This window comes from Asparagus officinalis, chromosome 1 (genome assembly GCF_001876935.1).
Source record: "Asparagus officinalis chromosome 1, Aspof.V1, whole genome shotgun sequence".
Classification (NCBI taxonomy): Eukaryota; Viridiplantae; Streptophyta; class Magnoliopsida; order Asparagales; family Asparagaceae; genus Asparagus; species Asparagus officinalis.
The window spans coordinates 14,963,368-14,983,943 of record NC_033794.1 but is presented as its reverse complement, the minus strand read 5'-3'; the positions used below and the strand labels follow the sequence as shown (position 1 = coordinate 14,983,943).

The window sequence follows — 20,576 nt, the reverse complement described above, 5'->3', positions numbered from 1 at the left end:
TATTTTGTAAAATTAACATCTTTTAGACTAGCCGTGATAACCTAGCCAAAAAGAGGTTGATTTTGCTAATAATTTTTAAAGAATGGTATTTTTTGAGACTTCTCCCTTAAATAAATTTGGGCTAAGGCTTCGTTAAGAAATGCCTGCACAACCAAGAGGGGCCCATAAATGGGCCCACTTCGTCGCCTACGGTACCAACTAATCCAACCAACCTCCGCAGGACTATCCTAACAGACCCTCCAGCAGCAGCCCAGCTCTCTCTCCCTCCCTCTCTCTCATTCTCGCTCTCTCACTAATTTGACTCGAAAACTCTCGTAAAAACAAACCAAACCGAAACCGAATCTAACCGAACCGAACCGAACCGAAGGCAAATCGAAGATGACGGAGGCGATGATCAGAAAGAAACCGGGAATGGCGAGCGTGAGGGAGATGCCGGTCCTTCAGGACGGACCGCCACCTGGCGGTTTCGCTCCGGCCCGCTACGCTCGCCGGATCCCGACCAGCCGTATTCACGGCCGCTCTCGGCGCTTTCTCTTGGGGCATGTACCAGGTCGGCAAGGGCAACAAGATCCGCAGGTGCAGAATAACTCTTTTCTAGGCTTTCAATTTTACTGGATTTTTATGGAGGAGGAATCGCCAATTTGATCTAGTTAATTGAGTAGTTGATTGGATTTTGAAGCAGGGATTGGGTTAGGGATTTGATCCTAGAGGATCACCGGTTGCTTTGATGGTAATAATTAGGGATTTTTGATGTATTTGCGACTTCTTTAGATGAAAAGTTAGATTTTTGAACGAGTGCCTTGTTCACAAGGTGCAAATATGGTAAGATAAGTAATTTTCGATGTAGTGATTTAGGTGGAGATCTGAGGAGTTCTGAGTAATTTTCGAAAGTGGAAAACATGGAAGCACGAGTGTCTTTTTTTTTTTTTTTTTTTTTTTGTCCTTCCAGGAATGAGGTTGGTTGTGGAACTAGAAGCTTGGAGACAATCTTGGGATATATAGAGCTAAAACGTTTGATTTAGCCACAAGTAGAATACGGAAACGATTGAGCTTTGTTTGGAAAATATGAAAATAAACTATGGAGGTTCTGAAGTGTAGTTGTGTATATATTTTAGGATAATTTGCACATTGGTGGCAAGAAGTTGCCACATTTTCAAACTTCGTTGCCTCGGTTTATTTTTGACGCTTTGCTGCCGTAAACTCTCACGTCTAGTGACAACCGGCACCGAAGTGCCAAATATCCAAACTAAGAAGAAGATTTGGGGCATCAAAGTTCAAAAAAGTGACAACTTTGTGATACCAAAGTGCAAATGATCCTATAGTTTAATGCCATTTAGAAAACTGAATTTCTCCACATGATGGGAGGAATCTGGAGATAATAGAAGCGCAAAGAAATAGTGGTATGTGCGGGAACAAAAGGTGCCCAAAATGGGAGGTGAAGATGTTGAGAAGGTTGAGAAAATTTTGGGATGAAATTCAAAGTGGGAGATTGGTAGGATGGGTACTAACGAAACTATCTTTCTGCTACACCTTTAGGAGTGATGTCTCATGCAAAAAGTTGGAGTTTATGACAACTCGTGTATGTATCTGTTGTTGCTCAACAGAAAATACAAAACTAGTTGTGCTGGCATGCTCAACTAGGGAGTGAAACTCAGATGGAGGCCCCCTTCAGTGCTAGAAGTTGGAAAATGGTGCGGTGCAAGTGGTTTTGTAGAATAGATTGGCTGTTATAGTTATTGAGCAGCACAGTACTAAAATGAATAGCTACTGCAGCTTCCAGAACCTGAAGAAAGGATGTTCAATTGAACTAGTGCCTATTGAACTACCTTCTGGAGTAGCACAAATTCGTATTCAAGCACTGGATAATATCGTGCACATTCATTGATGTAGTATAGAAGCTGATCACAATATTGATGTGGACTAATACAATAAAGAATTGAATGGTCAAATGTCAAGTTGTAAACATCTAATTACCATGTATATACAGGTTCCTCATCCTTGAGCAACGGAAATGAGGTAGCCAAGCATGGGAATGCTGGAAACTCCAATGGATATTATCAAGAAAATATTAGTCACAAAGGTGTAATGGAAAGTCATGTGGATTAAATCATCTCCTGTCGATCATTGCAGTTAGAATTTATGTTGAGTATTTTCAACCTTCTTCATGTCTTCATACACCATTTTTTTTCCTTATATACTACTATTTTCATCATTTTGATCTTCCATTCTTCTATTTCCTCTCTAATAATACTGGTCAAAATTAAAAAAGTGAGGGAAATCATTGTGCAAAATAGACAGTTGAGAAAGACCGACATTTGAGTCAAGAGCCAGGTATGGATCATCAAGAACCACGGAGTACATTGTTTCTACTGTATTTACTGCCACCTGGCAGCTTCCCCCGAGTTAAATATGCATATTGGATTCAGGTGTAGGTTGAGTGCTTAAGTGCTGCTGATTCCATCTTTTAAGTTGCTCCAAAGTTTAATATCTTTGTTTGGCAGCTCAGTTAAAAGATTGAGAGTCGTACAACATGTCTTGTTTAAAATTATTTGCAGTAAGATGTTATGCAACTGCATGCCACATTGCTTGTGTAGTTGAAATGTAGGTTTGATTCGATAATGGTGGACCTCGTGGTGGTGGTGGTGCATGAAGGCCTATTCTTAAAAGATGTAAAGTATATTATGGAAATTTATCTCCGTAATGTATTGATGTACAGTAGTTGGCCATAAGACCCAACTGTTGCTTTTTTGTTGATATGTGGTATTTGCTTTCAGATTATTATTTATAATGCATGCAAAAATGCAAAGTGTTGACGAGATCTATATACATTTATGTATGTAACCGAGTATGAAGAGTTTGTGGACTATTACTGGAGTAACAAGAATAGGGTGGAAGGTCAAGCTTATCAAGGTTAATAGTTATGAGAAGCCGGATCATTGTTGGAATAACAAAAATGAGGGTGGACGTAAAAGACATATCACGGTCAATAGTTATGAAGGAAAGGTTAGGCATATAACATTTGATATGAAGATATCTTGAAGAGTATATCCACAAGGTTAGGCATGTAACTTTTGATAGGAAGATATCTTGAAGATTATATACACAGCTTCCTCGATAGGAACCTTGAAACTGAACTAATCATGCAAGTTCTAGAAAATTTGACATTACAAAGCAATTTGTGGTGTGTTTAATGTTCTGCAAGAATAGGTATCATTGTGACAGGTAGAATGATACTGATGAACCTTAAAAGAAGCATGACAGCAAGATGACATTCTTCTCTACTAGGGGCTGAATATTCATAAAGTGTACATATTGTACCGAGATGGCCATTCTCAAAGGTTGAACATACATTACCAGTCACAGCCACGGTGCTTGTGAAGGGAGTTTAGAATGGGATGGCTGCTTTGGAAGTGTATGACCATTGTTTGATTTAGTGGTAGGGTAATCGTGAAGGGAATGACTAAGTAGTTGGATATGACCGGTTAAGTAAGGATATGTGAAAAGCTTGATTGCTGAACATTCTAGTGCTCGTGGAACCACATGCGCTGCAGAAAATTACTTCTATCAATAAATATTACGTTGGAGGCCCGAATATAAAAGATTTAGATATAATTCTAAATGTAATTGGTTTTTTTACCAACAGACATGTTCATATTGCCCTATTATGTCAGTAGCTCAAGTTCCCCATAGCCATAACTATGCTGTACAGTTATCTTTTGTAGCATCTTCTAGTATTTATAATCATCATTCCCCTATGTTTCCAAATGTGTAGGGCTCTCAAGGAAGAGAAGTATGCTGCGAGAAGAGCGATACTTCCCATGCTTCAAGCTGAAGAAGATGAAAGGCAAGCACCCTGAATTCTTCCACTTTAGGTTCTCATCTCCTCACATCATTCTCCTGACATTATTGTATCATTTGCGGCTAATATAGATTTGTCAAAGAGTGGAAGAAGTACTTGGAAGAGGAGGCGAGGATCATGAAAGACGTTCCTGGGTGGAAGGTTGGCGAGAGCGTCTACCACTCTGGTCGGTGGACTCCTCCGGCGACAGGCGAACTTCGCCCTGACGTCTGGTGAGAAGGGGAGTTCATCAAATCGCGGATGTGGTTCTTCGTCTTCTTCATGTGGAAGTGCACATTGCTTGAATAAATTGCTTTTTGTGTACTTCGAAATTCCATGTGTTACCATGTTGTTCCTTTGTTATGAATTCAAATGTACAAGTGCAAATGTTCGTTGCTTCTTGTTTGGGTAAATTCCATGAAATATTTGGTAAGGACTTACTTTATATAAGTAGCCGGTGAACCTTCTTCCCCCTTTAACTATTGGGAGCATTAGAGATCTAACAAGGTCATTAGCATAGTAAAAGTAATTTTCTGACGATATGTGGTACATTCCTACTGAATAAAAGTTTTGGTATTTTTTCTAAAAAATACTTTATTATACGTTGTAGAAAAAACCTTTTAGTATTGTGAAATTTATTCAAGGTTTGATCGCTGTGAAGTGGCAGGTTATCTAATAAAATGAGTTATTAAGAGTCAAAAAGACGAGACTATGCTTTTTGATGTGACAACTAGAATGGATTAATTTACATGTGTATATATTGTTAGCTTATTTTGCAACGATTTTTCTAGCGGGTGTTTATGGTCATTCGTTAAGGGATGAGAGATAAGAGAAATAAATAACAAGTGTGTCTTTCCTAATTTGTATTAATTTCTGTTATTACATCTCTTCTCTTTATCTCTCATTCTCTTGGACTGCACAAATGCAGCCGTTAGAAAAATTCATTTTGCAATATGAGCAGCAACCTCATATCATTTTTTTTCATTTATTTATTGTTCATCTTTTCCCTTTTTTGTTTGATAGAAATATCAGAAGTAGGAAATAGATCAAAGAAGTAACTTTCATTTATGAAGTAGGAAGTAGTTGAAGTAATACTTTTTTGTGTGTTTCAAATATTTTTTGAAGTAGTGGAAATAATAGTTCTTAATCTTCAGTTTTTTTAGGATAGCAATGAAAAGTTGTTATAAGTAATTAATAAAGGAAATATTAATAAGAAAATTATTTATTTCCTAATTAATGCACATTTCACTAACTTCCGAGCTAGTTCTGAGCCTTGAGGGTGGAAAAGTATTTAGAAAGTAGGAATGACGCGTAAGCGCCACATCAGCGCTTAAGAAAGTATAGGAAGTATGTTTTTCAAGGAAACAAATATTTTTTTTGTTTGAAAGTAGCAGAAATATCATCTACTTTCTTTACTTCAACTATTTCATATGTACTTCCGTGCAAACATAGAAGCCCTAGCGGATATGGAAATAAAATTTTCTTACAGAGTCATAGAAATAAAATTTTCTTACATAGTCATATCTATAATCATATCCATATCCATAATTGGTAAGCGAATTCGAATAAGATAAGTAACATATCCGAGCCACACTTAAAACGTATGCACCCCTATTAAAATCAGATAAGGATACGAATATGCATGTTGATATATAACTAGATATACATGAAGATACAAGATAGATATGACAGAACTAGATAGTATTGAAAAATTGTAATTCATACGATATATAAAGTCAGTAATAGTTTGATTTATCTGAAAATTAAGATTAGATATCTACATCAAAATTAACTTAAGATCAATTAATCTAATGATTAAAATTGTTGTGGCCAACGTATCTGATGATTCGAAAACCTTGGAATCTCAGCTCTTCAATCTCCTCATCACCCCATTTCTCCTCTCAAGCTCAATCCCCATCTTGGGTCTCCACCAATCAAATTTTTCGAAAACACCCTCGTCTCCAACTCCTTCACAAACGCTCTCCCCATCGCTGTTTCAAACCCATTTTCTCCTATTCATTAGTCTCCGGCCTCTTTCAAAACCCCTTCGTTTCTAGCCAAATTCTTCAATCTTCTACTCTTTTCTTGCCTCCTGACCCAAGCTTCAGCTCTTTGATCTTTACCCAAATGAAGAATCCCAATGCATTCTCATTCAATACTATGATTAAATCTAACCCATCTTCTGCCTTGAAGCTGTATGTTGAAATGCTTGAGAGAAGAATATTTCCCGATAAGCATACATTTCCCTTTTTGATTAAATCGCTGAATTCTGTCACACCCAATCTTAATATTGGAAAATTAGTCCATGCCCATGTGTTTATTTTTGGATTTGGGGCTGACCCATTTGTGCAAACTTCACTGCTTAGCATGTATTTCGCTTGCCAGGCTTTCGATGATGCTTTACGTTTGTTCAATGAAATTCCTAAAAGAGATGTAACTACTTGGACTGCGGTGATATCGGGGTTAGTTGCCCAAAATTGCCATTTAAAAGCACTTGATGTTTTCAAAAATATGAGGGTTCAGGCAGGGGATTCGAGCGTTAGACCTAATGTTGCGACGATGGTCTCAGTCTTATCAGCATGTGCCGGTTTAGGCTCTTTGGATATAGCCGAAAGCTTACATGCTTATATAGAGAAAGTCGGGTTGCATCATGATCTTTTTATTCGTAACTCGTTGATTGATTCATATCCGAAATGTGGAAGCATAACTTCTGCCTGGCAAGTGTTTCATTGCACAGTAAACAAAGATCTTCATTCATGGACAGCTATGATCACAGGGTTAGCTTCACACGGGCTTGGTAACGATGCACTTGATTTGTTCTCCCGGATGCAGAAAAGGCTCATCGTGCCTGATTCCACTACTTTTATTGCAGTTCTCACTGCTTGTAGCCATTCAGGGTTAGTTGATGAAGGAATTCAAATTTTTGAGTCAATGGAAGCGTTCAATTTAAAGCCAGAGATCAAGCATTATGGATGTATGGTTGATCTCTTCAGTCGAGCTGGGCTTCTTGCTCGTGCATATGGCTTGGTTTCGGATATGCCAATGGAACCAAACTTGGTGATACTGGGGGCTTTGTTGAGCGCTTGCAGAGTTCACGGAGATCTAGATTTGGCAAAACTTGTTATGGAGAAAATTGAATCGAGTTGCTCCTATCATGGAGGAGCTCGTGTACTCTTGTCTAATATGTTTGCGGATAAAAATCAGTGGAATGATGTAGTGTCTGTTAGAGAATCGACGAGAAAGGATGAGAGTAAGCCTCAAGGGAAGAGTTGGATTGAAGTCATGGGGGTTGTTCATGAATTTGGGGTTGAGGGTTCATCTTATCATGCACTTGCAAGAGAGATGCATTTGGTGCTGGATGAATTGGGGAAACTTATGGAAGGAAGCATTGTTGATGTTGCAATGCCTTTTTAGAGGTGTATCATTTTTCTCAATAATATGATTATATTTATCCTCTTGTCCAATAAATTTTTAAGACCATAATCTTCAACCTTGATCTCTGTTTTTTTTTTTTTTTTTTTTTTTTTTTTTTTAAAAAGAACCTTTTTTTTTTTTTTTTTTTTTTTTTTTTTGTATTTTGTTTTGAAAAAGACTTTATGATTCCGATTTTGCTAAATGAAGACTTTTTCAACAACTGAATAAAAGGATTGATTTGATATTATGAGACTTACCCAGTTGGTGTTTTCCAGTTTGAATGAGGCCTTGAGTATGAAGAATCTCCACTTTACTCGAAATATCCCTTTTTCTTTGTTGCTGCAGATTCCTTTGTATCAAGAGGTGCAGCCAAGGCTCTGTTGAGTGTTGACAAAGTAAGTATTCCGATAAACTGCTACTGTGGAAATCATTAGCAGACTATCAGAAAAATCTTTATATGGTCTTTATGTGATCCTCCTATAGATTTTTGCTCTCCTCAGTTAATTTATAATTATTTGTTGTTTCGTTTACTTCTCGTAATAGAGTTTGTTATTGCTTCAATCTTCTGAATGAAATCCAATCATTCTTATAAAACTGTTATGTTTTATGTTTGTGTTTTTTACAGACTGAGCTCTTAGAGAAGGACCCCTTTATATTCGACGTCATTCTATGTAAACTCCAGGTATGATTAGCAATACTACAGTGCTGTGATTTATTCCTTTTATAGCTTTATCCTGAGAGAAAATAGATTGTTTCATATGAAGCTCAGTCTGAGAATTATGGTCCTATAATTTTTTTCTCGAGTCTTTTTCTGAAGAAGTATCCTATTTTTTATATTAATTAAAGATGGCAAGCATAGTATCGTCTAAACATACTTGCATATGTCTATTTCAACTATAATTAACTTTATTAGAAGAAAGATATGAAAAAGGAATTTACAAAATTGGAGACTAACCTTAAAATCTATTGGTAGAAACTGTTAACGATTATAACAATTGACTGAAAAATTTTACTGGTTTCCATACAAGTAAAGCTTGAAACATAAAAGTACACTTTAAAGTCTTTTCATTGAATAATAGTTAAAGAACTGAATGAAAAATATAATGGTCTGTAAGAATGAAAACGTACGCGACATGTATGATCGTTGCGAACTAGAACTTAGCTTCTGTCACGTAATAATCATACAACTGAATGGAAAAACATCAATGGTTTGTATGAATGAAAACAGAAACACAACAATGTAATCCTTTTGAGCCAAACACTTAACTTCTATCACATAATAGTCCTAGAGCTGAATGGAAAACATTAAAATGGTATGCATGTATTAAAACAGTTGCGATACTGCGATACTTGTGAATAAAAACTTAACTTGTATCGCATAATAGTCATAGAAGTGAATGAAAGTAATTGTTTGTATAAATGAAAATAGAAATGCAACAAAACTATTAATCAAACAAATATAGTTATGATTTCCATTGTAGGGTTATGCAAGCAAGTGCAGTGATCTTATCCTACAGTAAAGATAAGTTCTCACGGCATCAGTCCATTGACTCTGATCACCCTCTAGTAGGGTTTGATTAGTTTGGTAAGCCAAATTTGTTGGGAAATTTTACGCCAAAACCCCTAAAACAGCAGAAACGCAGTATAGAGAAAATACACCAAAATTTAACGAGGTTCGGCAACTGCTTACGTCCTCGGGAGCCACACAGTAAATTTCTTATTAATCAAACAAGAAATTACAAACTTACAGCAGATCTCAAACTAAGATCTCTCAATAAATACTAATTTGTTACTGTAGCTACAGTAACAAATTCTCTTCTTAAATGCCCCCCTCTTAATTTTCTCTTCAATAAATTATCTCTTTAATTTCCTTCCCAATCACGTGAGCACAGGAGAAAAGAGAGAGAGAGAGAGAGAGAGAGAGATCGTGGGAGAGGAGAGAGGGAGAGAGCCATCGCCAGAAATCGCGAGGAGAGAGAGAGGGGGAAGAAGCATCGAATCCGCACCCATGGGTTTCCCTTTTATAGAGAAACCCTAGCTGAGCTGTCGATAGGCTATCGACAGCCTGGATTTCCGCCACAAGCTCACATGTCACTGATCACCCGCTCGAGCTCGCCAACTCAAGCCTCGAACTCGCCTGCAACACATCCCCTCGAGCTCGCCTGGGTGGAGCTCGCCTGCTCCAAAACTCGCCAGACTAGATCTCGCTTGACAGAAGCTCGCCTGGACCGTGCTCATCTGCAACTCTAGATCTCGAGCTCGCCTGCGTGGGATTCTCGAGCTCGCCTGACTCGTCCACACTTCGAGTACAATTTTTGCTAACAAGATATGTGTTCTTCTTGTCAGATGTATCTTGTGAAGCATTTTTATTTCAGGCTAAGTATACGAATTGGACCATTTACTTGCCAGACTCTTATATTTTTTTATGAGTTCTGTATTGAGCGTTAAAACTATGGTTGTTTTTTTTTTTTTTTTTTTTTTTTTGTTTTATGTTTTTTTTTTTTTTTTTTTTTTTTTTTGTGGTTGTTGGTTGTTGTTGTTGTGAAACCTTTATTCTTTTTTTTCCTAACTTTTATTCAGACAAGTGAAGCCAAATAAAGAAAAGAAGTGGTTTTTGTCTTTTAACCCAAATATTTACTCTTAAATTAACTCATTCACTTCCATAAATGCACATACACCCAAAATACTATATATGACTTATTTTTTTATCCCAATCTATAATATATCTTCAAACTGTATATTGTATCTCCTAAGAAATTTATATATTGTTGTTATTTCACCGTAATGAGTTTGTTGTTAAGCTTATGAGTTGATGGTGAAGGAATGTTACTTGTTGGTTTTGAAGGTTATGAGTTGATTATGAAGTTTGCGAGTTGGTTACCAAATGATACGAGTTGGTTGTGAATGTTACGAGTTGGTTGTGAAAATTACGCGTTGGTTGTGAATGATACGAGTTGGTTGTTAATGTTACGAGTTGGTTGTGAAGGATACGAGTTGGTTGTGAAGGTTATACATTGGTTGTGAAGGTTATAGGTTTGTTGTGAAGGTTATGGGTTTGTTGTGAAGGTTACGAATTGTTTGTGAATGTTACAAGTTGGTTGTGAACATCGACAATGAGTTGATTGTGATTGTTGTTAACTAACATTCACAACCAACTCCTTGCCGAGGTTAACAATCAACTCGTAATCTTCACAAACAACTCGTAACCTTTACAACCACCTCATAACCTTCACAATCACTGCGTAACCTTTACAACCACCTCATAACCTTCACAACAAACTTGTAACCTTCACAACCAACTTTACAACAAATTCGTAATCTTCACAACCAACTCGTAACCTTCACAAACAATTCGTAATCTTCACAACCAACGCGTAACAACTCGTAACCTTCACAACTAACTCGTAACATTGACAACCAACTCGTAAACTTCACAACCAACTCGTAACCTTCAAAACCAACACGTAACATTCCTTCACCACCAACTCATAAGCTTAACAACAAACTTATTACAGTGAAATAACAATAATATATAAATTTACATACTCTACTTTAATCTCAAGTCATCGGTTTAAAAAAAATACAACAATATGTAAACTTAAGGAGGTTGGCGACTCAACTCGTCATCATCGTCTTCAAGATCACAGTTTTCTTCGCCTCATGAACGAACTCCGGGAAAGTTTCACCGTTGATGTCGACGTCGTTGAAAAAATTTAGAGGGAACTAGAATTTTTTCCCTCAAAACTTGTTTTAAATCATCACAGTAACATCATGAAAAAAGAGAGAGAAAGAGTATTATGGTCTTCACATGTTTTAAATTCTTGGGTTTTGTGTTTGGGGGCTCAAGGGATTATGACTTTGCTTTGGGGGGTTTTGAGAGCATACTTATAAGAAAATTGGGGGTTAGAAGCAATTTCCCCTAAAACAAATGCTACTTGATGAGGCAACGGGCCTGAATCGCATGATAGAATAGATGGCCAAATTAAGTAAGTTACTTTCTTCGCGACAGATTTAAAAGGCGCGATAAGTAAAATGGGCTGGACAAGCCAGCTGATTAACCCAATGGGCTTGAGGTATGTTTCCTCTCTTTCCAAAGTCACAATCGTCTATTTTAAGTCTTTTTGTCAATAAAACACAAAAGTTTATACATTGTATGTATAAAGTTGGTAAACACAACCTTAACATGTGAAACTTGAAACTTCCAAAAAATATAAATATGATCCTTCTAGAGGGTTAAAAATAATTGAGCCCTCTAATTCACTTGCCTAAATTGGTTAAGAACTAACTCATATATTGTTAAGAAAGTAAGAATAGTATTTTACTCTGTCTAGACACAAAAAAGCTTCACGTTGATAGATTACAATTATCAAATTGGATTGACTGATTTATATTTTGTTACTCCCTCCAACAAAAACATAGTAAAAGTGGAAAAAAAATTATGGCGAAATGACACTTAGATACACTGCTTTTTAATCACCTTTACACTTAAATACTCTAAGTTGTAAAGAGTAGTACTTAGGCACTGTTTGGCAACCAAAAAAAGTATCTTATCTAAGAGCTTGTGTCTTATTGACTTGGTCAATAAGCTAGTAGAGCTGTTTGGTGACAAAAAATATGAGGAGATTATTTTGGAGATTATGTCTTTTGCAAGTAGCTTTTGGAAAGCTATCTCAAGTGGCGTTTGTCTTTGGGAAGGAGCTGCCAATTTTTTTCTTCCGTTTTTGCCCCTAATAATTCTAATTTTATATCAATAATATTGTATGTCTTTTTTAGTCATTTAACAAATTTAAGCTAGTTGTACAGCTACTTTTTCCAAACAGCTCTAGTCAATCAGCTAGCTACACAGCTAACAGCTTTCAGCTACAATTTCACAGCTTTTAGCTAGCTTAACAGCTTTCAGCTATAATCTCGTAGCTTTCAGCTAGTTTTGCCAAACAGAGCCTTAGTATCCTAAGTTATAAAAAAACTAACACGTTAATACATTCTGTTAGTTACACGAGAAAATATTCCTCTATTTCCATGTCATCAGCCCATAATATTTTTTAATTGTACAGACCCCATTTATTATCGCAGTTGCCACTAGCCTACCCTCCTCTTTTAATTAACTTTTATGACAGGATATTTGTCTATAACGGATTCCTTAATTAGCGGTGTCTATCATATTCTAACCGTGAACAACTTAAAAGATATTTACGTGCTAATTTTTAGCGCTCAGGAGCTATAAAGTTTATGAAACAATAGCATAGCTAAGTGACATTTAGTAAAATGAGTCCCACTAGGGGCACACCCTCAACCATACTCTTAACCATACCCCCACACTCTCTATAGTACTAGTGGGTCATGTATGATATTTTTAAAAAAATATTATTTTAAAAATATCATGCATGGCCTACTAGCGCTATAAAGAGTGTGAGGGTGTAGTTAGAAGTATGGTTGAGGGTGTGCCCCTAGCATTATTTTAGCCAAATATTACTGTTGCACTCAAATTCATCATTGAGTATGTGTTTACCCTCCCATCTAATTTTAACCAAACACAACCGTAGCTTTACTAGTGAATTAAATTGAAGGCCGCAATTGGAATCCCAAGAACCCACCCCCCCCCCCCCCCCCCGCCCCTACACTGTCAGAAGTACCGTGTAACGAAAAAAACACCAAGCATTTCCCTCCGTTAAACTCTCTCAACCGCATCCCCACTTTCCCCGCCCCCAATTCCCATTCATACGCTAATTCAGTGCGGCCCCTGAGACCGAGCTGCCGCCCCCCGTTACTCCGCCACGTGAGCCTCCTCATCGTGCCCATCGGTAAGTCGGTGAAGGCGAATGATTCCCAGTACGGCCCACTGTGCCCCGGTCGTTGTCAGCCGCTTTTCCCCCCTGTCGGCGGTGACCCTGGTGTCTGCCACGTGGCCGTGGGGCCCCCTTTCACGCCTATCGACGCCGCCGTAACCGCGGCGCGATGAGGGATTTAGACTTCGATCGCTGATCGCGACGTCGTATCGATTTGGAAACTGGCTCGACGTTGAGCGCCTTATCTCCTGCTGCTTTTGGGCGCTTCTATAAGGAGGCCATCATTCCGTGGGGTGGGCCCCACTGGCCTACTCCAGGCTGGGATTACAGAAATGCCCTTTAAACTTTTCTTCTCTTTTTTTTAAGAAAATGAATATATTTTATTATCAGCTTTTATGTTAGACCCCTGTATTTATTTTATATTAAATTTTTACTGATTTTACCAATTACAAAGTTGATAGCGGATTCTCGTCACATTCTATTTATGAGTCCATATAAAACCTTCCATAACTCCTCTAAAAAAACTTCAATTGTTGAATTATAAATTTTTTTTAAAATAACCTCACTTTCTTTTTAAAGGTTGTTTGGTTGGGGTGGGGGGGATAAAGAAAACCCCGAAAAAATAGCTGACATCAAAGAAAACCTCGTATAAATGCCAAGAGCTCTTCATCTTTTTGTTGATTGCTTTGCAAAAAGAACAAAGAAATTATAAAGGAAAACATGTGGCCACGTACCCAAAATGAAAACCTTGTTTCCTCTCCAAAACCTCCGATTTCAACGGAAAACTATTAAATTCAAATTAAAAAATCAAATCTTATTTTTTTATGTTTTCGCTGCAACAAAGTGAGAAAAAGGAGTTAGGTTACAATCACCTCCCCTTCATACTCTCCCATCGAAGTGGGCTTTGAGGAGGCAGAAAGTTTTGAGGACTTTTTGTGGGGTGGGTTCGTGAGGATGAACGTGCTGTCCTCCCACAGCTATCCCAAGGGTTTTTTTCTATTTGGAGGAAGGGATGTGTGTAAATTTTGTTAGATATTGAAATCTAAATAAATACAGAGAACACAACGGAAATAAATTAAACAGAAAGATACATCCGGCCATTGTTGTCTAGATAGTAGAGATTATCTGAGAATATACATAAACAAAGAACAAAAGATAGATCACCGTTAGAATAAATAAAATAGAGAAAACAGAAAGAGTTTCTAGCATATATATGCCTTACCGAAAAGGCTTAAATCTGATGGAAGAACTATTGCTATATTTATAGGCTAGGCTAAAACTCTTCTGTTATAACTAGAATTCTTAAAAGATAAGACTTCTTAAAACAGTTTTCATCCATCAGAGAAACTACATAGATATGATCTTATCTAAATCTAACATAACTCTTTATAGTATAATAATTTAAATATCATAATAAGTTAAGATAATTTGTATCGTGGGCCAAAACTTTATCCGGAGACAACAAAATTATGTTGAGAATTTGGCGCTGTTGGTGGAGAGCTTTATCTGCTAGGTTTGGACATGTCCATGGGTAAAGTGTACACAAGTACCTCATAGTTTACCAGTGGTTGCTCTTCCATACCCTCACTTGTATTTAATCACACTTAGATATCATATTCAGATAATAGTGAAGAAATCTGAGCATAACAAAAATTATCACTTTTAATTTCATGAAACGAGGACTTAAATCTTTTAAATATTTTGTAAATTACTACTCAAATATTGATATTAGTCAATTAATTAATATAAACTTGCAGTTATTCCCTCAAAATCATTTAATATTTTTAAGTTACTTCATCAAACTTAAAATTAGTCTCTTAAATATTTAGAGAATTGAAATCACTCCCTTAAATGTCCATAAGTACTTGAAATTAGTCCCTCAAATCTTTAAACATTTTGTAAATTACTACCTTAAATGTAAAACTAGTCCCTCAAATCTTTAGTTACTTTGAAATTCCTCCCTCAAATGTTCATATTTTAAATTTAGTTCCTCAAATGGTAGGTACGTTCACCCTTCAATTTATGTTGGACAACGATTTCGTCATTGATGTGTGGTAAGCACACTATGGTGACCACAACCATGATTTCTTCTTTTTTTAAATTTGAACCAAACACTAAAAAATAAGGGAATCAATTCACATTTCAACTACTTTCTTGTCTTTTTAAAATGAACCAAACTAATGAAAGTGGTGGAAAGTACCTATAATCCATGTTTTATGATGAAACAAACACAAGAAACACTCTTCCAAAAAAGTAAGGGAAACACCAGAAAGTGAAGGAAAGATTTATTTGAAAAATAAAGAAAAGCAAACAAACAGCCCTTTAGAATTGTAGAAGGCAACTCTCTCCCTTTTTTTTCTCCCTCTTTTCCTTCTATTCTCTTTTTTCCGTCGAATCTTTGAAAAAGTGAATTTTCCAAAATTCATTTCGGACATTTCAAAAGCCTCGTAAAAATTTATCAAACTCTCTAAAAATTATGTCAGTTAATGTCTTTGACTGACATTAACTATTTTCAAATTTTAACTCGAATTGGTATCTTTGACCCAATAAACCCACACTCTAGATGGCAGTCGTATGGCAAGTTGGCAACAAAGGAATTTATCATAAAATAAAAACTTTAGGGTTCCATAATAATTTCATTCACAAAATTTAGTTCCAATGGTATCAAAAATAAATGGTGGCAATTATATCTAGTAATAAAAAAGTATCATCTTCAATCAGCAATAATCAAGCTTAATCCTCACAATACGTGCACTTGAGTCTTGAATGATGTAATAAATTACAACATCATGCCCTAAATGATGCAAATATGATATTTTATTAATCATGATTATATGATAATATTTAGATGATTATACGTGACTAAAACAACAAACTTGCTCAACTTGTTACTTTTCTCAAGGCTGCCATTGCTAATTTTGGCTGAACAACTGAGAAGACAAAGGAATTGTAAGAACAGCATTTATCACCAAACAAGAAATATATTCAAACCAAACAAAAAAAAACATCAATAAAATAAGCAGGCGGATCAGCGTGCTTTTCTCACAAGCAAGGCTCAGAAATCGCAGGATTTGCAGAAAGAAGAAGGCCTTAAACCAATTGACATCTCTACCCTTCCCACACCTTTACATCCGACGGCTGAAATTTACCGTCTTCGACGAAGCAGAAATTATCCGTTAGGGTCATTATCGTCATTTAATTCCTACCTCTCTACTCTCTGCGAAGCTGCGGTCTGAGCGCCCTGCGCGCTCTGGGCTCCCCTGATGCAGCTTCTATTCTGACCCAGACATAGGGGCAAAAATGCCATTTACTGTTTCTTCTTCTATAAAACCCAAAGCCCTGTAACCCCTCTCAAGCTCAGTGGCATCTCCGTAAATTACTCCAATGGCGTCTAACCGTTCGCTCTTCCTCATTCTCCTCTTTCTCTTATCCGCCATCTCTGTTGCCGGCGAAGACCTCAGCCTCGGTCCGGCGGAGCAAGAGGCGGTCTACCTCGCTCTCGAATCGATCGATCCGTTCACCGACTGGCGATCTCTCTACCCCGGCGATCTTTGCCTCTACGGGCCCCACGGCGTCGTCTGCGACGTCGGAGAATCATCGTCGGAGCTCCACGTCATCGAGATCAACCTCGGCTTTGTCTCCGACGTCTCATCAAACCCTAACTGCTCCCAAAACGCCACCCTCCCTTACTCTTTATCAGCTCTCCCATTTCTCCGCAAGATTTTCTTCTACAACTGCTTCTCCTCCTCGAAAACTATCTTCGAATCAAGCTTCGTTAAGAATCTATCGTCGGCCATGAGAGAGATCGTCTTCATCAATAATCCAGCTCTTGTCGGCCGAATCAGTGGCTCGATAGGTAATTTCTCTAATCTCAGGCGCTTAATCATTACAAATTCGGCCGTTTCCGGTTCTGTCCCTATCGAGATCGGAGATCTACAGAATCTCAGCCAGCTGGTTCTCTCGGGAAATCGCTTGCGTGGACCGATTCCGGCGAGTATTGGAAGTTTGAACCAGCTGATGATTCTCGATCTGAGCGGTAACCGGATATCCGGCGGTGTTCCGACTCAGATTGGGCGGTTGAGCGAGCTTGTAAAGCTAGATCTGAGCGGTAACCGGATCTCTGGACCGGTGCCGGTCGAAATCGGCCGGCTTAAGAACGTCGAGTTCTTGGATTTGAGCTTTAACAAGCTCACCGGCGGTGTTCCGACCGCGATCGGCCGGATGGTGAGTTTAAAGGAGGTGTATTTGAGCGGGAACGCTCTCGGAGGGCAAATACCGGAGATTTGGGAGACTCTGAAGGGTATTCTGGGGATTGGAATGTCAAAGACTGGACTTGTCGGTAATATTCCTGCTTCTATGGGGGTGTTTTTGGAAAATCTGTGTTATCTGGGGTTGGACGGTAATTTTCTCGAGGGGGAGCTCCCGGAGCAGTTTAAGAGGCTGGAGGCCACCGCGAGTGAGATTAACGTGGAGAACAACAGGCTTCGAGGTCGGATCCCGTTCTCCGCTGGGTTCGTTTGGAGATTAGGCGGTAAGCTTAAGGTCGGCGGTAACGGGAACCTTTGCTTGGGGGAGGAGTTAGTGGGTCATGTGAGGAGCACGAGTAGCGTAGGGGAGCTGGAGCTGTGCAACAAAACTGAAATTCCCCGTGCTGTCCTTTTCTCGTCAGGAGCTTCTTTCTTGAAGGGCAGGCTTTTTTGGGTTGTTTTAGTAATTCAGCTCTGGTTTTGTCTTTTTGTTAGGGGGGGTTAAGTTTTAGTAATCTAGTAATTTATGAGGATAGAAACTAACTCAGCACAGAAAATGTGGGTAAAAGAAAAGAGCAGGGTTAATTTTTTTTTGCTTGTTTTGTTTATATTTAGGTGGGGGACAATGTGTTTATAGGGGAGCAGTCATTACTGGGGTTGTTGTCGGCAATTTTGCAAGAAATGACATGTTTTTGTTGCTTTAAAAAGTTGACATCGTACAGTTTCACAGTTTCCTCGTTGCAATTTTAGATCCACGTTGGTAGCCTTTTGCAGTGCAATGTTTCGAACTATAATTGCAATTAATTTCGTTTTGGCAATTTTAGATCCAAAACTGATTGCTTTTCGCAATGCTGTGTACGGTTTCACAGTTTCCCTGTTGCCATAGGCCCTCTGCTCCTTGACAATAAACATTGATGTCTTTACTCCTGACCAGGACGTAAACAAAAAATTCAAATCTGGATAATATTAGCAAAAGTTCATGACGCATTACTCTAATAACCTCCTTATTGCCAATTTACACATTAAGGATAAATTAGTACCTATGGCTCAAAAACAACACTAAACCCCTCAGAAATAAACCTATCGTAATAAATCTCTTTGTACAAGAACACAGCAACAGAAAACAGTGGCATCCCAATCATCAGCCTTCATCTTCATCATCTCTCACGGGCTTAAACACCGGCGACAGCTGCTTCTCGGCCCCCTTCAACCTCGATCCCTTCGACGTACTGCTGCTGCTCGACGACGACCCCTTCACCTTCCTCCTCCTGTGCTTGCTGGTCGCAGGTGCAGGCGAGTCCTGCAGCGACGACGAGGTGTAGCTGGGGATGTCGCTGCCTGCGGTGCCGCTGCGGTCTCTCCTTCTGCGTCGAGGCCCACGTCAGGCTTCTCTGCTCCGGCGGGAGCTCGCGATGCCTCGTAACAGTCGGTGCCGCTCTCCGAGTGCCTCGTTGTGCGCGGCGCAGTCGCTGCGAGTTTTGGCGGCCTGGCGGCAGTGCGAAGTTGGAGCGCTTGGTTGGCTTTGGCAATGGCAGTGCGGGTAAGTCTCGGTTGGATGAGCGGGGCTTGCCGCTGGCATCTGCGTCCCAGGCCAACCATAAGCATCAACATGTTAACAACTTTAATCTATGTTTTTAGATTTGGGTTTCTTACTATTGATCACCTAAAATTTTATAACTTAGTCCCTCTATTGTGTTTTCGCATGATTATAGGGATTTTTTTAAAGTTAACTTTTTGACATGGAAAATTAGTTATATCTTGTCAAAACGGTTCCATGGTGGAAGGCAATCTAAAATCATGCATAGAGTTGGACGTTATTAACACATTTAGTCCCTGATAGGCGCAACGCGTCCCGCACCACGCAAGACGTTCTGATAGGAGTCATGCTCTATGTTTAATGCAGATCTAATAATCTATGTTTTAATGAATCCCTTTCACATCTCAAACCTGTTTAAAATTCATCTAAACTACTATTTAAGAAAAGCTTTCGCTTTGGTCATTTGTGTCAAATTCTTAAAAACCCACAAACTACCCCCTCAATATTTATAATTCTTTCAACTCATTTAAGGGGCAAATTTGGAAATTTTAAAACAATAACAAATTTTGGAGGAAAACCCACCAAGCACGTCCTTAGCTTCATGAATCGTCACTTCACCCCTCTTGCGTATATGCAAGGGAGAATAAGAAACAGAGGCGGGTTATTTGTTCTTGAATTCTTGGATAAAGACACTAAAACTGCAATTGATACTTGGTATTATATTTAAAAGTTCAACGGATCATATCGTGGTTCTTTATAAGGTAACACAAATGACTAGAGGATTTCCAATCAACGGTTGATTCAATTTTTTTTATTCTTAGTCTTTGTAGATTATTATGGTACCTCTCTCTAAAACCATATGTATTTGAGTTATTTTAATATTTATTCTAATATAGATTATTATGATAATTATGATGTAGTTGGTTGAGGGGCAGATGATTGGAGGCGTTATCTACAGCCCAACTCAATTATTATAGATTTTAGACAGAAAGTATTTTCTAATTTAATCTTCCTATGTGCCTTACACTACAAATAACGAATGTCATGGTAATGATGCGAATAAAGTATCTCTCTAATTTCATTTGATTCAAAAAAGAAAAATAAACTAAAAACTATACATAGTTTTCATATTGAAGTGAAATGGAAAAAAAAAACTTTAGGTGACATTCTATTGCAATCGAACTATCGAAATTTAGTTAGCAAATATGTAATATATCGTGCGCACATCGCGTGCACTAGAGTACTAGTACTCATTAGAATATGTTATTCACTAAAAGTATTTAGTTATGAAATGAACCCAAGCAGAACTAAAGTTTTCTTGGTGAAGAAAATGGAAGAGATTGCGCTTTCAAATTGTTTGAAGGTTTGGATTCTCTTCTTGTTTCTTTTAGACTTGACACAATTATCTGCCTATTATAATTTATCTAATGTTTTTAAAAACTACATGTGATTTATTTAATCAATAGTGGAAGTAGGACTAGGTACTCGTCCTAACAAAAGCATGCACAATACTATATATTCAATTGAAACAAGAGGTGTGCAAGCAAACCTTGAGAAGGGGACTTAGGCGGGGCAATTGTAGCTTGTGGCTCTGAAGATCCTGCTTGGAAATCACCCATCTGTTCCCATCATCACATTTTCAAAATTTAGAATTCGACCTATGTGGATTGAATCGTAATTATTCATAAACCAGTAAGGGCGTGTTTGGATCCATTTTTATTAGGCTGAAAACCTACCATTTTATCAGAAAATGA

At 38.0% G+C, this 20,576-nt stretch overlaps 4 protein-coding genes across 6 annotated transcripts in view; 3 read left to right on the top strand and 1 right to left on the bottom strand.

Moving 5' to 3' along the window:
• Nucleotides 229-4,317, top strand: LOC109851336 (NADH dehydrogenase [ubiquinone] 1 alpha subcomplex subunit 13-B-like). Its single transcript, XM_020421417.1, is given in 4 exon segments — nt 229-500; nt 502-576; nt 3,773-3,844; nt 3,931-4,317. Coding segments are annotated over 4 exon segments (414 nt in total). The 5' UTR covers nt 229-378; the 3' UTR covers nt 4,076-4,317.
• LOC109851318 (pentatricopeptide repeat-containing protein At4g21065-like) lies at nt 5,642-9,166 on the top strand. Of its 3 annotated transcripts, XM_020421400.1 has the most exons (4): nt 5,642-7,254; nt 7,598-7,647; nt 7,878-7,934; nt 9,145-9,166. In XM_020421400.1, exon 1 carries the CDS (start codon nt 5,681-5,683, stop codon nt 7,250-7,252), a length of 1,572 nt encoding a protein of 523 aa, XP_020276989.1. In that variant the 5' UTR covers nt 5,642-5,680; the 3' UTR covers nt 7,253-7,254; nt 7,598-7,647; nt 7,878-7,934; nt 9,145-9,166. The 3 variants fall into 3 exon arrangements, with proteins under 3 accessions (XP_020276989.1, XP_020276982.1, XP_020276993.1); XM_020421393.1 differs by lacking the exon at nt 9,145-9,166 and having other exon boundaries at nt 7,878-8,050; XM_020421404.1 differs by lacking the exons at nt 7,598-7,647; nt 7,878-7,934; nt 9,145-9,166 and adding an exon at nt 7,528-7,583.
• On the top strand, nt 16,423-17,790 carry LOC109830970 (piriformospora indica-insensitive protein 2-like). The gene has a single exon (XM_020398322.1). The coding sequence runs from the start codon at nt 16,423-16,425 to the stop codon at nt 17,788-17,790; it is 1,368 nt and encodes a 455-aa protein (XP_020253911.1).
• Nucleotides 18,458-20,576, bottom strand: part of LOC109830964 (CRIB domain-containing protein RIC5-like) — a 3,188-nt gene continuing 1,069 nt past the window's right edge. The window contains exons 4-5 of the mRNA XM_020398316.1: nt 20,372-20,441; nt 18,458-18,864 (exon numbers count right to left, since the gene is read on the bottom strand). Of these exons, the coding sequence (XP_020253905.1) occupies nt 18,458-18,864; nt 20,372-20,441 (477 nt within the window). The remainder of the gene's footprint in view (nt 18,865-20,371; nt 20,442-20,576) is intronic.